Consider the following 16,363-nt stretch of genomic DNA (forward strand, 5'->3'; position numbering starts at 1 on the left):
GTGAGGGGCGCTGCTGCTTCTCCCTGGTGCCGGGGCGGGTGCCGAGCTGACCCTCCGTCCGGCTTCTCCTCCCCTCTGCGGGGCAGCTGGGACCCCTCACCCCAGCAGTGGGGTGGCCCCCCACTTGTGTGCGCAGCAGATTGTTGTCAGAAAGGCCCAGAGCGTGGTCCTGCGAGGTTGCTGCCTCAGATCAGAGACACGGTCGGGCAGCAGCTCCACTGGGCCCTGGCCTTCCCCTGCGCCCTGCGTGCCCCAGGCGTCCCCACCTCCCCCAGATCGCTGTGTGCCCCGCCACGCCTCTTTCCAGGAAATCGTCCCCTGCTCCCCGTGCAGGGCAGCGCCACAGTACGTCCTGCGCTGATGTCCTGCTTCCACCTCTGAGTAGGGCTGTTTGTGAGCTGGGCTGCCCCAGCGATCGCACAGTCCCCTGGAAGAGGTGGCAAGAACCTGCTGTTGCTCACTGCACTGGCTCCCCTCACTGTGACAGGCACCAGGAGAGCCGCCTTCACGGAAGCTCAGAACTGGAGAGGCGTCAGTCCATGGCCACTGGGGCCGGTCACTTGGTGTCTGTGCAAAGACAGCGTGTGGTGGGGGCACGTGGCTGAGGAGGGCTGTCGCCTCCTGGCGGGGAGGAAGCAGACGGGGAGGAGCAGGTGCCCAGGGTCTCCGTCCACGCCAGGCCCCTGGCCCCTGGGCCCCACTACAGGACCACTCCTGCTCCTGGCACCCGGCCTGGGGACCGGCCTCCAGCCCATGGCCTTTGGGGGCTGCTCCGAGTCCCTCTGCAGCCCCCCCGAGGAGAGCTGTCCCTGGGAGGAGGCTGTCCACTACTCTGGGGTCTTTGTCCTGCTCACAGGGGCTGAGAAGCTGATCCACCACCTGCGGAAGCACAGCATACCCTTTGCCCTGGCCACCAGCTCGGGGACCACGTCCTTCGAGATGAAGACCGGCAGACACAAGGTCTTCTTCGGCCTGTTTGACCACATCGTGCTGGGGGACGACCCTGAGGTGAAGGGCGGCAAGCCCAACCCCGACATCTTCCTCACCTGCGCCCGGAGGTTCTCCCCTGCGCCGCCCCTGGAGCAGGTAGGCTGGGTGCGGGCTGCGAGGGTCGGCGCTGTGGCTGCCCCCAGCAGAGCCATGTGGCGTCTGCTGCACACCAGGGCTTGGTGCCTGTCCCTGGCCAGCAGCTGGTGAGGGTCACAGCTGCGCCCCAGTCCCCGGCGACACTGGGCCAGGCCCACAGTGGACACCCCACTGCCCGAAGAGGACAGCGTGTGGGGGTGGGGGCTCCCTGACGTGGGCAGAGGGCATCCCTGCCCCAACCAGGGCCACTCCCCGTCCCAACCAGGGCCACTCCCCGTCCCAACCAGGGCCACTCTCTGCAGTCCTGCTGTAACCAGGGCCACTCCCCGTCCCAACCAGGGCCACTCCCCGCAGTCCTGCTCTAACCAGGGCCACCCCAGCCACCCCCAGTCGTTCTGCCATAACCAGGGCCACCCCAGCCACCCCCAGTCGTTCTGCCATAACCAGGGCCACCCCAACCACCCCCAGTCGTTCTGCCATAACCAGGGCCACCCCAGCCACTCCCCGCAGTCCTGCTCTACCCAGGTGGTCCCCGGCCACCCCAGCCTGTCCCCCACAGTTCCGAGGAGCTCAGCAGGACTCTGCTGCCCCAGCTACTGGCCAAGCCACTTTCTACTGTGCAGAGGGCTTTGCTCCTCGGGCAGGTCTGTCCATCCTGAGGTTGGACTTGAGATGTTTCCCAGGGGAGCAGGCAGCTGGGCAGGGGCACTGCAGCCCTCCAGGGCCCAGCCTCGTGGCTGCTCGTCCAGCAGGGCCTAGTGGGGACGGCCTGTGACTCCCTGCCGCGGCCCTCCAGGGTCCTTCCCGGGACCCCGCAGGGTGTTCAGGGAGGTGTGGGGGGCAGCTCGGTCCAGGTTGTGTGGGCGCTGCGTGGGGGCAGAGGGACGCGGCCTGCCCTGGGTACAGGTGCAGAATCCTGTGTGGTGGCCAGGCCAGGGTCACGGGGGCGTGCACACCAGTGTGTCCACGGGACTGGGACTGGGGGGCCCTGGGACTGCAGCGCCGTCGCTGTCCTCTCTGTGGTGGCACGTGACTGGTCAGGAAAGGAGTCCCTCGTGTCGTAAGGGCAGGCAGCCCCCAGGCTCTCGCCCCCGGGCACCGTGTGGGCAGTGGGCACGTCTGTCCTGCAGCTGTCACCCCTGCCCTGCGAGGGCTCTGGGGCCCTCCCGCTGTGGTGGGCTGTGGTGGGGTAGGACTGACGGGCTCCTGCTCCGGGGGCCACCCCGCAGAGCGTTGGGCATTGTCTGGGGCGCGGCCGTGGGGCAGGAGGACCAGGGCCGCTCCTGGCCTTGTCCTGCAGCCTCCCCTCGGACAAGGAGAGTCGGGTTCAGAACTCGGGGTGTCTGGGAATCGAGCCTGCCGGGTGTAGAAGAAACACCCACGGCCAAGTGGCAGCAAGGGCCTGGGGTCACCAGGGGAGACAGTTGCCGGGTCCCCAGTGGCCAGCAGGGCCTGGGGCCTGAAGCGCCTTCCCACGTTCCCACGTTCCCACGTTCCCACGTTCCCACGTTCCCACGTTCCCACGTTCCCACGGGGATGATGCTCTTTGAAGCCGCCCTTTTTTGGTGGAGCTGGGGCTGAACCAGGGCTGGGGCCCGCAGGGCATTGAGCTACGGCAGGAAACCTCAGACCTCTCCTCTAGGTTTTAATTTGTGCTTAAAACTCAGTCAGAATGAGCACCAGGGAAGGCCTCGGCAGAAGTCGGGACTGGGCCGGCCGCCGCCGTGGAGCTGCCTGGGAGAGGGCTTCCGCTGCCCCAGCCCTGACTGTCCCCTCTGGCCCTCGGCGCCCCGGGTGGGGGCCTGCTGCTCAGCCCTGCAGCCCGAGCCTGCAGACGTGCACCCAGGCAGCCCCGCTCCTGCACCAGGTGTGCACCCTGCCTCCTGTGTCCCTCTGCCACTCGAGGGAGGTCCAGCCACAGAACGCACGTCACTGGGGTGGAGTTCCCGTGTGGCACCCTTACCGCATGCACACATGTGCATCAGCTGGAAAGGGGCCCGTGACAGCCGGTGCCACCACCATCGCTGCACAGTCTCCTCGCCGTGCTGTGTTGGGGACAGGGCTTCAGCATCGCCACCCCTGGCTTCTCTCTTGTTGTGACTTCAAGAAACTTGTGCACACGAGGCTTCTCCATAAAGGTTAAGAAGTGGAAGCGCATTTACCTGGAGAGGCTGCGCACAGTGGCTGTCCTGTATCCGTGGCCCCTTCCTTCATGTCACGTGATGCACGTTGAGCAGCAGGTCCCCGGGCCCAAACGCTGAGCGCCACGATGGCACCTCAAGCGGAAACCCCAGCACCTGGCCTCCATGACGGGCCCAGCCAGGGCTCAGGCCCAGCAGACATCCTGGGTCCAGTGACCCCAGCCCACAAGCGCGGGCTGTGTACGGAGCACCCTCCTGGGTCCCGCCCAGGGTGTCGCGGTGTGTGCAGTACTCCCACGTCCTGCACCCTCAGGGGCTCTGCTTTCGGGCTGTGTGGAAGGGGACTCTGTGTGTACCGTCTTGGCAAGCAGGTGTGTCCACGGCAGGGTCCTGTACGCCCTCCCGGGCTCTCATCACGCTCGGAAACACCAAGTGTGACTCCAAACAACCCGAGGCTGCCCGCCTGTGGAGCCGCTGACTCTCCTGTTGTGACCCCTCACCCAGTGGTCTCCGGCAGGACCTTGAGTGACGTGGGCAGCTCCTTGTGAACCCCGGAGTGAAGGTCGGAGCGCTGGGTCCCCTCAGGACTGGCGTGCGCTGGTGGCCCAGCAGGACTGGAGTGTCCCAGGAACTGGGCGTCCCCCACTCCAGCTTGGAGTGCTTCAGGGGGCCTCGGGAGTCGCGGGCCGTCCTCTGGTGATTGAGTGTTCCTGAGCCCCGGTCCCCAGCCCCCAGTAAGGGGCACGACTGAACGGCAGCTGCGTCTGCAGGGGGAGGGTCTCGCTGTGCCACCGCCTGCCACCCTGTCACCACTGACCTCCTCCTCAGGCCGCTCACCCTGCTGAGCCAACCCAGCACCTGGCTCGCCCTGGGGTTTCCTGCAGCCGCTCCCAGGCAGACCTCCCTGTTTCCCAGGTTGGTCCTCCTCGGTGTCCTGCCTTGGGGTTGCATGCTTCACCCAGTCCCCCTGTCGGGGAGGAAGAGCGTTCCCACCGCCCTGCAGGCTGGTGACTGGGGACTGTAAGGTTCTTTACCAAGAGAAGGCAGAGGCTTTGCTCCCAAGATGATGAGGAGGAGTTCCCAGACGATGGGACCAGGAGGCCGGCAGAGTGTGTGGCTTCCTGTGGACTTCACGGGGCCTACGAGGGGACGAGGACACTGCTGTAAGCATAAAGGGCTTTCAGGAAACTACGCGGACCGATGTGACCCTGCTGGGCACTGCTGGGTGACTTCTCACCCATGGCCCGCGTGGACGGACTGCTGCTCTGGAGGAGAGCCACTTCCCTGCTGGGGACGTCCTGCAGGTGGCTGTCATGACGGGACTTCTCTTGCTGTGGGAAGGTGAGGGTCAGCCCGGCCTCTTCCTGCAGCTGCTGCCCTCCGGCTGCGCTGCACAGGCCCCTCCTCGCCCCACTCCTGTGCTCCCGGCCACCCACCCCCTGGCCCCCGGGCCCCCTGCTTCCTTCCCCAGGCTCCCGGCCTCCCTCACTGACCAGCACTGGTGGGCGCCAGCCCTGCTCCTCCATCCCCGCAGCGTGGTCTTGTGCTCCCCAGCCGGGACGCGCCTGGGGCATCTGGCCCTCAGTGGCCCTCAGGCCTGTACCCAGTGCCCCCCCAGCGGCAGGACCCCACCTCTGACCCCTCCTGGCTTCTATCTGACAGTGTCCCCTGCACTGCACGGCACCTCACCCACCGGCCAGCACTCCGAGGCCCGCGGCACCGTTTCTGGGGGCTCCCCCGCCGTGGTCTGCTGCCTTTCTGCCCCCCCCATTCCCCGTTTGCCTGGAACTTGGGCCCAAGTCGCAAAGCGTTGTCTGCAGGTGTCCATCCTGGCCCTTCTGCCTCGTGCGCATGTCCATCTTGGTCCTCCCGCCCCGTGTGCGTGCCTGTCCCGGCCCCCACCTCTGCCCTTCCCTTGGGGTGAGCTCACTCCCCTGCGTCCTGCGCCGACTCCGGGCCTTGGCTCCTGGGAGGCCTAAGGAAATCCTAGGGAAGCTCAGCAGACCCCTTGGGACAGTCGGGGGGACGCTCCCAGCTCAGCCCGCTCTGGAGGCTGGGGTCCCAGGGCCCACCCACCGGGAGCCCTCTGCGCCTGGGGACTCCGCCGCCCAGCCCCGCGCAGCGTCTCCGCGCCCCCAGCCGGTCCTCCAGGCCGCGGCTCTCGCCTCTTTCCGCAGGTTTCCTCCCTCCTCACTTCTGCGCCACCTTTTTGATCCGGGTCTTTTGGGGCCCGCCCCCTTGGTAGGCTTTCTCCTGGCCCTCGGTCTGGGTGTCCCCAGCCGTCCTCCCAGCAGCAGCTGAAGAGGGGGCTTCACACGTCACCTGGCCCTGTCAGCCCTCCGCCTGTGACCCAGGTCACCTTTCCCCAGGGCACTCTGAAAACCCTGTCCTGTGGGAGCACTCCTGTCCCCGTGCACACCCGGGACCTCCCACTGTGACTGGTCCCTTGGTGGTCGCCTGCCCGGCCCCAGAACAGACGCTCCTCCCCCGCCCCACGGCCACATGCAGTGTCCCTCAGCAGCTGCTTGACAGGTTGCTTCTCTAGAAACTGAATCAGCTATGGCCGGGCCTCCCTGTGGACAGAGCACTGTGGGGCCCTCGCCCTGCGGGCCTCTTGCCTCCTTGAGCATGCGCCCTCACCTTGGGGCTGTCTCCTGGAGCACCCTGGGGCTGTCTCCTGGAGCACCCTGGGGCTCCGCAGAGCACCCCCTGGAGCCCTCGGTGAGCAGTTGAGCAGTTTCTGGGTTTGCGGCCCCCCTTCAGCCCTTCTAACAGCACAGAGCCCCTGTCCACGCCGCGGCCCATCTCCTTTCCTCTTCCCTCTCTCCCTGTGCCGTGCCCTCAGGCTGCTGTGGAGCAGCCCCCTGTGGGGACCTGCCCTAGGCCCCTGCCTCATCCCTGCCGGGCGCCACCTCGTCTTCCCACCCACTCCGACCCTCACCGGGACTTGTCCTCTGTGGGACTCCATGCGTGGCCTCTGTGGAGCTGTGATGTTCTGCTCCCCTGCTGCCACCTCTCTGCTGGTCCTTCAGCCTGGCGCAGGCCACGCCGTGGTCAGCCCCTGTGGCCTCCTGCCGTGTCCCTGCAGGGCACTGTAGTCCAGCTGTCCGCCTGCAGACCTGCCGTCCCAGGCTGCGCCCGCGGATCCTGGCCCCGTACAGCTCTTCAGCTCGCCAGGCCTGGGCCGACCTTGGGAGGCGCAGAGCAGAAGCCCTCCCCACGCCCAGGGCCCCAGGCCCCCAGGGTGTGGCTGCTCAGTGCACCCCGACTCTGGCTCCCCCGCCACGCCAGGCTTGAGCACCTGGCCTGAACCTGTCCTGGCAGACTCTGTCCGGGGCCATCTGTGCCCAGCCCTTGCTCTGGCTTGGCATCTCCGTGAATCAGCCTGGGCCCTGCCTAGCACCTGGTCAGGGGGCGGCGCATGTCACCTGGAGACACTGGGCCCATGGTGACACCTCCACGTTTCGCACCTCTGAGTCTCTCCCAGGACGCGTCTCCTCCACTGGCTCCAGTTGATGGTGCCTTTGCCGACAGTCGTTCGACTGGTTTGCAGCGAAGCCCATGGATCCTTCCACCCTCGACCCCCTGTGCCTTTCTCGGGTCACTCAACAGGAGGCCTCCGTCCACTTGGCGGGATCGGTTGACTTGGCTCAGTGGTCGAGCTCTGGCCCAGCGTGCGCAAGGCCCTGGGCGCAATCCCAGCATCTCCCAAAGAAACGGGGAAAACAGGATCAGCTGACCCCAGCACACGAAGGCAGCTGGGGCGACCAGTGACCTGCCGCTGGGGTCGGGGATTTACAGGGTGCGGGGGGCGTCTGAGATCGCGCTGCGGCTGGCGAGTCACAGGGGGAGTAGTCCCCGCAGGGCTGCCCTGCCACCAAGAGGGGCGTGAACTCTGCGGGACACTGAGCGACCTCACATGGGACCCGTGATCCAGGTCAGCTGGACTGACACTCCCCACGAGGACAGTGAAGGGCCTGGTACCGAGCCCGGGCCGGCCGGGACCCCAGCAAGGAAAGCCAGCACTAAGGCCACCATGGCGGCCACGTCCCTCCAGCGTCCACACAGGAGTGGCTGCCGTGAGAAGCCTTGGAGAGAGGGCGTTGCAGGAGAAAGGCTGCACCCAGCACCTGCCACAAAGCAGGGAGGTGGCTCTGCTGAGCCCAGGCCTTGGCCGTGACACCTCACCAGGCTGGGAGTGGGGTGCACAGGAGGACTGGGGTCCCCAGACATCCATGGCAGCAGGGAGCAGAATGCCACATGGACCGTGGGTAGACAGGGAGATGGCACACGGGGTACAGGTAAGCGATGACAGGTGGCAGTACAGAGATGACCCTGGGCAGACGGCAGGTACGTCGGCATGAACAGATGGATGATGGGCAGGTGACAGATGGACACGTAGGAATAGGTAGACAGAAGACGGTAGGGAGACAGACAGACACTAACCAGATAGGTCATATGTGAACAGACGAAAACCAGACCCATGATGGGTGGGTAAGTAGACGGATGGTGGAGAGAGTGGGTGGGTGGGTAGATGCACGGCAGAGACAGGGTGGACGTGAACAGGAGGATGACAGCAGATAGGCAGATGCTATTAGACGACAGACAGAAGACAAACAGGTCATGATGGTAGGTGGGCAGACAGCTGGAGGACAGGTACACAAATAGATGATAGAGAAGAAGGCTGGTGGACAGGTGGATAACAGAGATGATGGACAGACAGGTGACAGATGGATACAGAGGTACAGATAGATGGAACATGGTAGGTAGATAGGCAGGTACTAATTAGACCATAGATGCACTGAGAGCTGATGGATAGGTGGGAGGGAGGGTGGGTGGGTAGGTAATAGGAGAAAGATCCATAACAGGTGACAGAAACGGTGGGTGAGAGGTGGTGGGTGAGAAAGGGAGATGATAATGCAGAGGTGAGATGCAGGGTGAGAGGTGGTGGGTGAGAAAGGGAGATGATAATGCAGAGGGGAGATGGGGGTGACAGGTGGTGGGTGAGAAAGGGAGATGATAATGCAGAGGTGAGATGCAGGGTGAGAGGTGGTGGGTGAGAAAGGGAGATGATAATGCAGAGGGGAGATGGAGGGTGAGAGGTGGTGGGTGAGAAAGGGAGATGATAATGCAGAGGTGAGATGCAGGGTGAGAGGTGGTGGGTGAGAAAGGGAGATGATAATGCAGAGGTGAGATGGGGGTGAGAGGTGGTGGGTGAGAAAGAGATGATAATGCAGAGGGGAGATGCAGGGTGAGAGGTGGTGGGTGAGAAAGAGTAGATGATAATGCAGAGGGGAGATGGAGGGTGAGAGGTGGTGGGTGAGAAAGGGAGATGATAATGCAGAGGGGAGATGGAGGGTGAGAGGTGGTGGGTGAGAAAGAGATGATAATGCAGAGGTGAGATGGGGGTGAGAGGTGGTGGGTGAGAAAGAGTAGATGATAATGCAGAGGTGAGATGCAGGGTGAGAGGTGGTGGGTGAGAAAGGGAGATGATAATGCAGAGGTGAGATGGGGGTGAGAGGTGGTGGGTGAGAAAGGGAGATGATAATGCAGAGGTGAGATGGGGGTGAGAGGTGGTGGGTGAGAAAGGGAGAGATGATAATGCAGAGGGGAGATGGGGGTGAGAGGTGGTGGGTGAGAAAGGGAGATGATAATGCAGAGGGGAGATGGAGGGTGAGAGGTGGTGGGTGAGAAAGGGAGATGATAATGCAGAGGTGAGATGCAGGGTGAGAGGTGGTGGGTGAGAAAGGGAGATGATAATGCAGAGGTGAGATGGGGGTGAGAGGTGGTGGGTGAGAAAGGGAGAGATGATAATGCAGAGGGGAGATGGGGGTGAGAGGTGGTGGGTGAGAAAGGGAGATGATAATGCAGAGGGGAGATGGAGGGTGAGAGGTGGTGGGTGAGAAAGGGAGATGATAATGCAGAGGTGAGATGCAGGGTGAGAGGTGGTGGGTGAGAAAGAGTAGATGATAATGCAGAGGGGAGATGGAGGGTGAGAGGTGGTGGGTGAGAAAGAGATGATAATGCAGAGGTGAGATGGAGGGTGAGAGGTGGTGGGTGAGAAAGGGAGATGATAATGCAGAGGGGAGATGGAGGGTGAGAGGTGGTGGGTGAGAAAGGGAGATGATAATGCAGAGGTGAGATGGGGGTGAGAGGTGGTGGGTGAGAAAGGGAGATGATAATGCAGAGGTGAGATGCAGGGTGAGAGGTGGTGGGTGAGAAAGGGAGATGATAATGCAGAGGGGAGATGGAGGGTGAGAGGTGGTGGGTGAGAAAGGGAGATGATAATGCAGAGGTGAGATGGGGGTGAGAGGTGGTGGGTGAGAAAGGGAGATGATAATGCAGAGGTGAGATGCAGGGTGAGAGGTGGTGGGTGAGAAAGGGAGATGATAATGCAGAGGGGAGATGGAGGGTGAGAGGTGGTGGGTGAGAAAGGGAGATGATAATGCAGAGGTGAGATGCAGGGTGAGAGGTGGTGGGTGAGAAAGGGAGATGATAATGCAGAGGGGAGATGGGGGTGAGAGGTGGTGGGTGAGAAAGAGATGATAATGCAGAGGGGAGATGCAGGGTGAGAGGTGGTGGGTGAGAAAGGGAGATGATAATGCAGAGGGGAGATGGAGGGTGAGAGGTGGTGGGTGAGAAAGGGAGATGATAATGCAGAGGTGAGATGCAGGGTGAGAGGTGGTGGGTGAGAAAGAGTAGATGATAATGCAGAGGTGAGATGCAGGGTGAGAGGTGGTGGGTGAGAAAGGGAGATGATAATGCAGAGGGGAGATGGAGGGTGAGAGGTGGTGGGTGAGAAAGGGAGATGATAATGCAGAGGTGAGATGGGGGGTGAGAGGTGGTGGGTGAGAAAGGGAGAGATGATAATGCAGAGGGGAGATGCAGGGTGAGAGGTGGTGGGTGAGAAAGGGAGATGATAATGCAGAGGTGAGATGCAGGGTGAGGGGTGGTGGGTGAGAAAGGGAGATGATAATGCAGAGGGGAGATGGGGGGTGAGAGGTGGTGGGTGAGAAAGGGAGATGATAATGCAGAGGTGAGATGCAGGGTGAGGGGTGGTGGGTGAGAAAGGGAGATGATAATGCAGAGGTGAGATGCAGGGTGAGGGGTGGTGGGTGAGAAAGGGAGATGATAATGCAGAGGGGAGATGGGGGGTGAGAGGTGGTGGGTGAGAAAGGGAGAGATGATAATGCAGAGGTGAGATGCAGGGTGAGAGGTGGTGGGTGAGAAAGGGAGATGATAATGCAGAGGGGAGATGGAGGGTGAGAGGTGGTGGGTGAGAAAGGGAGAGATGATAATGCAGAGGTGAGATGCAGGGTGAGAGGTGGTGGGTGAGAAAGGGAGATGATAATGCAGAGGGGAGATGCAGGGTGAGAGGTGGTGGGTGAGAAAGGGAGATGATAATGCAGAGGTGAGATGGGGGTGACAGGTGGTGGGTGAGAAAGGGAGATGATAATGCAGAGGTGAGATGCAGGGTGAGAGGTGGTGGGTGAGAAAGAGTAGATGATAATGCAGAGGGGAGATGGAGGGTGAGAGGTGGTGGGTGAGAAAGAGATGATAATGCAGAGGTGAGATGGAGGGTGAGAGGTGGTGGGTGAGAAAGGGAGATGATAATGCAGAGGTGAGATGCAGGGTGAGAGGTGGTGGGTGAGAAAGGGAGATGATAATGCAGAGGGGAGATGGAGGGTGAGAGGTGGTGGGTGAGAAAGGGAGATGATAATGCAGAGGTGAGATGGGGGTGAGAGGTGGTGGGTGAGAAAGGGAGATGATAATGCAGAGGTGAGATGCAGGGTGAGAGGTGGTGGGTGAGAAAGGGAGATGATAATGCAGAGGGGAGATGCAGGGTGAGGGGTGGTGGGTGAGAAAGGGAGATGATAATGCAGAGGGGAGATGGGGGTGAGAGGTGGTGGGTGAGAAAGAGATGATAATGCAGAGGTGAGATGGGGGTGAGAGGTGGTGGGTGAGAAAGGGAGATGATAATGCAGAGGGGAGATGGGGGGTGAGAGGTGGTGGGTGAAAAAGGGAGATGATAATGCAGAGGGGAGATGGGGGGTGAGAGGTGGTGGGTGAGAAAGGGAGATGATAATGCAGAGGTGAGATGCAGGGTGAGAGGTGGTGGGTGAGAAAGGGAGATGATAATGCAGAGGGGAGATGGGGGTGAGAGGTGGTGGGTGAGAAAGGGAGATGATAATGCAGAGGGGAGATGCAGGGTGAGAGGTGGTGGGTGAGAAAGGGAGATGATAATGCAGAGGTGAGATGGGGGTGACAGGTGGTGGGTGAGAAAGGGAGATGATAATGCAGAGGGGAGATGGGGGTGAGAGGTGGTGGGTGAGAAAGGGAGATGATAATGCAGAGGGGAGATGGGGGTGAGAGGTGGTGGGTGAGAAAGGGAGATGATAATGCAGAGGGGAGATGGGGGTGAGAGGTGGTGGGTGAGAAAGGGAGATGATAATGCAGAGGGGAGATGGGGGTGAGAGGTGGTGGGTGAGAAAGGGAGATGATAATGCAGAGGTGAGATGCAGGGTGAGAGGTGGTGGGTGAGAAAGGGAGATGATAATGCAGAGGGGAGATGGGGGTGAGAGGTGGTGGGTGAGAAAGGGAGATGATAATGCAGAGGTGAGATGGGGGTGAGAGGTGGTGGGTGAGAAAGGGAGAGATGATAATGCAGAGGTGAGATGGGGGGTGAGAGGTGGTGGGTGAGAAAGGGAGATGATAATGCAGAGGGGAGATGGGGGGTGAGAGGTGGTGGGTGAGAAAGGGAGATGATAATGCAGAGGGGAGATGGGGGGTGAGAGGTGGTGGGTGAGAAAGGGAGATGATAATGCAGAGGGGAGATGGGGGGTGAGAGGTGGTGGGTGAGAAAGGGAGATGATAATGCAGAGGGGAGATGGGGGGTGAGAGGTGGTGGGTGAGAAAGGGAGATGATAATGCAGAGGTGAGATGCAGGGTGAGAGGTGGTGGGTGAGAAAGGGAGAGATGATAATGCAGAGGTGAGATGGGGGGGTGAGAGGTGGTGGGTGAGAAAGGGAGATGATAATGCAGAGGTGAGATGCAGGGTGAGAGGTGGTGGGTGAGAAAGGGAGAGATGATAATGCAGAGGTGAGATGGGGGGTGAGAGGTGGTGGGTGAGAAAGGGAGATGATAATGCAGAGGGGAGATGGGGGGTGAGAGGTGGTGGGTGAGAAAGGGAGATGATAATGCAGAGGGGAGATGGGGGGTGAGAGGTGGTGGGTGAGAAAGGGAGATGATAATGCAGAGGGGAGATGGGGGGTGAGGGGTGGTGGGTGAGAAAGGGAGATGATAATGCAGAGGGGAGATGGGGGGTGAGGGGTGGTGGGTGAGAAAGGGAGATGATAATGCAGAGGTGAGATGCAGGGTGAGAGGTGGTGGGTGAGAAAGGGAGAGATGATAATGCAGAGGTGAGATGGGGGGTGAGAGGTGGTGGGTGAGAAAGGGAGATGATAATGCAGAGGGGAGATGGGGGGTGAGAGGTGGTGGGTGAGAAAGGGAGATGATAATGCAGAGGTGAGATGGGGGTGAGAGGTGGTGGGTGAGAAAGGGAGATGATAATGCAGAGGTGAGATGCAGGGTGAGAGGTGGTGGGTGAGAAAGGGAGATGATAATGCAGAGGTGAGATGGGGGGTGAGAGGTGGTGGGTGAGAAAGGGAGAGATGATAATGCAGAGGTGAGATGGGGGGTGAGGGGTGGTGGGTGAGAAAGGGAGATGATAATGCAGAGGTGAGATGCAGGGTGAGAGGTGGTGGGTGAGAAAGGGAGAGATGATAATGCAGAGGTGAGATGGGGGGTGAGAGGTGGTGGGTGAGAAAGGGAGAGATGATAATGCAGAGGTGAGATGGGGGTGAGAGGTGGTGGGTGAGAAAGGGAGATGATAATGCAGAGGTGAGATGGGGGTGAGAGGTGGTGGGTGAGAAAGGGAGATGATAATGCAGAGGTGAGATGCAGGGTGAGAGGTGGTGGGTGAGAAAGGGAGATGATAATGCAGAGGTGAGATGCAGGGTGAGAGGTGGTGGGTGAGAAAGGGAGAGATGATAATGCAGAGGTGAGATGGGGGGTGAGGGGTGGTGGGTGAGAAAGGGAGATGATAATGCAGAGGTGAGATGCAGGGTGAGAGGTGGTGGGTGAGAAAGGGAGAGATGATAATGCAGAGGTGAGATGGGGGGTGAGAGGTGGTGGGTGAGAAAGGGAGATGATAATGCAGAGGGGAGATGGGGGGTGAGAGGTGGTGGGTGAGAAAGGGAGAGATGATAATGCAGAGGGGAGATGGGGGGTGAGGGGTGGTGGGTGAGAAAGGGAGATGATAATGCAGAGGGGAGATGGGGGTGAGAGGTGGTGGGTGAGAAAGAGATGATAATGCAGAGGTGAGATGGGGGGTGAGAGGTGGTGGGTGAGAAAGGGAGATGATAATGCAGAGGGGCGATGGGGGTGAGAGGTGGTGGGTGAGAAAGGGAGAGATGATAATGCAGAGGTGAGATGGGGGTGAGGGGTGGTGGGTGAGAAAGGGAGATGATAATGCAGAGGTGAGATGGGGGTGAGAGGTGGTGGGTGAGAAAGAGATGATAATGCAGAGGTGAGATGGGGGTGAGAGGTGGTGGGTGAGAAAGGGAGATGATAATGCAGAGGGGAGATGGGGGTGAGAGGTGGTGGGTGAGAAAGGGAGAGATGATAATGCAGAGGTGAGATGGGGGTGAGGGGTGGTGGGTGAGAAAGGGAGATGATAATGCAGAGGTGAGATGGGGGTGAGAGGTGGTGGGTGAGAAAGAGATGATAATGCAGAGGTGAGATGGGGGTGAGAGGTGGTGGGTGAGAAAGGGAGATGATAATGCAGAGGGGAGATGGGGGTGAGAGGTGGTGGGTGAGAAAGGGAGATGATAATGCAGAGGGGAGATGCAGGGTGAGAGGTGGTGGGTGAGAAAGGGAGATGATAATGCAGAGGGGAGATGGGGGGTGAGAGGTGGTGGGTGAGAAAGGGAGATGATAATGCAGAGGGGAGATGGGGGTGAGAGGTGGTGGGTGAGAAAGGGAGATGATAATGCAGAGGGGAGATGGGGGGTGAGAGGTGGTGGGTGAGAAAGGGAGATGATAATGCAGAGGGGAGATGGGGGGTGAGAGGTGGTGGGTGAGAAAGGGAGATGATAATGCAGAGGGGAGATGGGGGGTGAGAGGTGGTGGGTGAGAAAGGGAGATGATAATGCAGAGGTGAGATGCAGGGTGAGAGGTGGTGGGTGAGAAAGGGAGAGATGATAATGCAGAGGTGAGATGGGGGGTGAGAGGTGGTGGGTGAGAAAGGGAGATGATAATGCAGAGGTGAGATGCAGGGTGAGAGGTGGTGGGTGAGAAAGGGAGAGATGATAATGCAGAGGTGAGATGGGGGGTGAGAGGTGGTGGGTGAGAAAGGGAGATGATAATGCAGAGGGGAGATGGGGGGTGAGAGGTGGTGGGTGAGAAAGGGAGATGATAATGCAGAGGGGAGATGGGGGGTGAGAGGTGGTGGGTGAGAAAGGGAGATGATAATGCAGAGGGGAGATGGGGGGTGAGGGGTGGTGGGTGAGAAAGGGAGATGATAATGCAGAGGGGAGATGGGGGGTGAGGGGTGGTGGGTGAGAAAGGGAGATGATAATGCAGAGGTGAGATGGGGGGTGAGGGGTGGTGGGTGAGAAAGGGAGATGATAATGCAGAGGTGAGATGCAGGGTGAGAGGTGGTGGGTGAGAAAGGGAGAGATGATAATGCAGAGGTGAGATGGGGGGTGAGAGGTGGTGGGTGAGAAAGGGAGAGATGATAATGCAGAGGTGAGATGGGGGTGAGAGGTGGTGGGTGAGAAAGGGAGATGATAATGCAGAGGTGAGATGGGGGTGAGAGGTGGTGGGTGAGAAAGGGAGATGATAATGCAGAGGTGAGATGCAGGGTGAGAGGTGGTGGGTGAGAAAGGGAGATGATAATGCAGAGGTGAGATGCAGGGTGAGAGGTGGTGGGTGAGAAAGGGAGAGATGATAATGCAGAGGTGAGATGGGGGGTGAGGGGTGGTGGGTGAGAAAGGGAGATGATAATGCAGAGGTGAGATGCAGGGTGAGAGGTGGTGGGTGAGAAAGGGAGAGATGATAATGCAGAGGTGAGATGGGGGGTGAGAGGTGGTGGGTGAGAAAGGGAGATGATAATGCAGAGGGGAGATGGGGGGTGAGAGGTGGTGGGTGAGAAAGGGAGAGATGATAATGCAGAGGGGAGATGGGGGGTGAGGGGTGGTGGGTGAGAAAGGGAGATGATAATGCAGAGGGGAGATGGGGGTGAGAGGTGGTGGGTGAGAAAGAGATGATAATGCAGAGGTGAGATGGGGGGTGAGAGGTGGTGGGTGAGAAAGGGAGATGATAATGCAGAGGGGCGATGGGGGTGAGAGGTGGTGGGTGAGAAAGGGAGAGATGATAATGCAGAGGTGAGATGGGGGTGAGGGGTGGTGGGTGAGAAAGGGAGATGATAATGCAGAGGTGAGATGGGGGTGAGAGGTGGTGGGTGAGAAAGAGATGATAATGCAGAGGTGAGATGGGGGTGAGAGGTGGTGGGTGAGAAAGGGAGATGATAATGCAGAGGGGAGATGGGGGTGAGAGGTGGTGGGTGAGAAAGGGAGAGATGATAATGCAGAGGTGAGATGGGGGTGAGGGGTGGTGGGTGAGAAAGGGAGATGATAATGCAGAGGTGAGATGGGGGTGAGAGGTGGTGGGTGAGAAAGAGATGATAATGCAGAGGTGAGATGGGGGTGAGAGGTGGTGGGTGAGAAAGGGAGATGATAATGCAGAGGGGAGATGGGGGTGAGAGGTGGTGGGTGAGAAAGGGAGATGATAATGCAGAGGGGAGATGCAGGGTGAGAGGTGGTGGGTGAGAAAGGGAGATGATAATGCAGAGGTGAGATGGGGGTTGAGGTGGTGGGTGTGAAAGGGAGATGATAATGCAGAGGGGAGATGGGGGGTGAGAGGTGGTGGGTGAGAAAGGGAGATGATAATGCAGAGGTGAGATGCAGGGTGAGAGGTGGTTGATGGAAATGGCAGAGAGGACAGATTGGGAACCTAGATAAAAACCAGGTACAGACATGTGGTGCTAGATCACGCTTTTATGTCAGGCGCAGGGT

The 16,363-nt window shown here is 60.1% G+C and overlaps 1 protein-coding gene across 2 annotated transcripts in view; it reads left to right on the top strand.

Moving 5' to 3' along the window:
- The window catches only part of Pudp (pseudouridine 5'-phosphatase), a 122,362-nt gene that overhangs the window by 51,573 nt on the left and 54,426 nt on the right, over nt 1-16,363 (top strand). For both annotated transcript variants that reach the window (XM_077107835.1, XM_077107836.1), the window contains exon 3: nt 857-1,086. In XM_077107835.1, coding sequence (XP_076963950.1) covers nt 857-1,086 — 230 coding nt within the window. The remainder of the gene's footprint in view (nt 1-856; nt 1,087-16,363) is intronic.

Source organism: Callospermophilus lateralis, chromosome Y (assembly GCF_048772815.1).
Source record: "Callospermophilus lateralis isolate mCalLat2 chromosome Y, mCalLat2.hap1, whole genome shotgun sequence".
Classification (NCBI taxonomy): Eukaryota; Metazoa; Chordata; class Mammalia; order Rodentia; family Sciuridae; genus Callospermophilus; species Callospermophilus lateralis.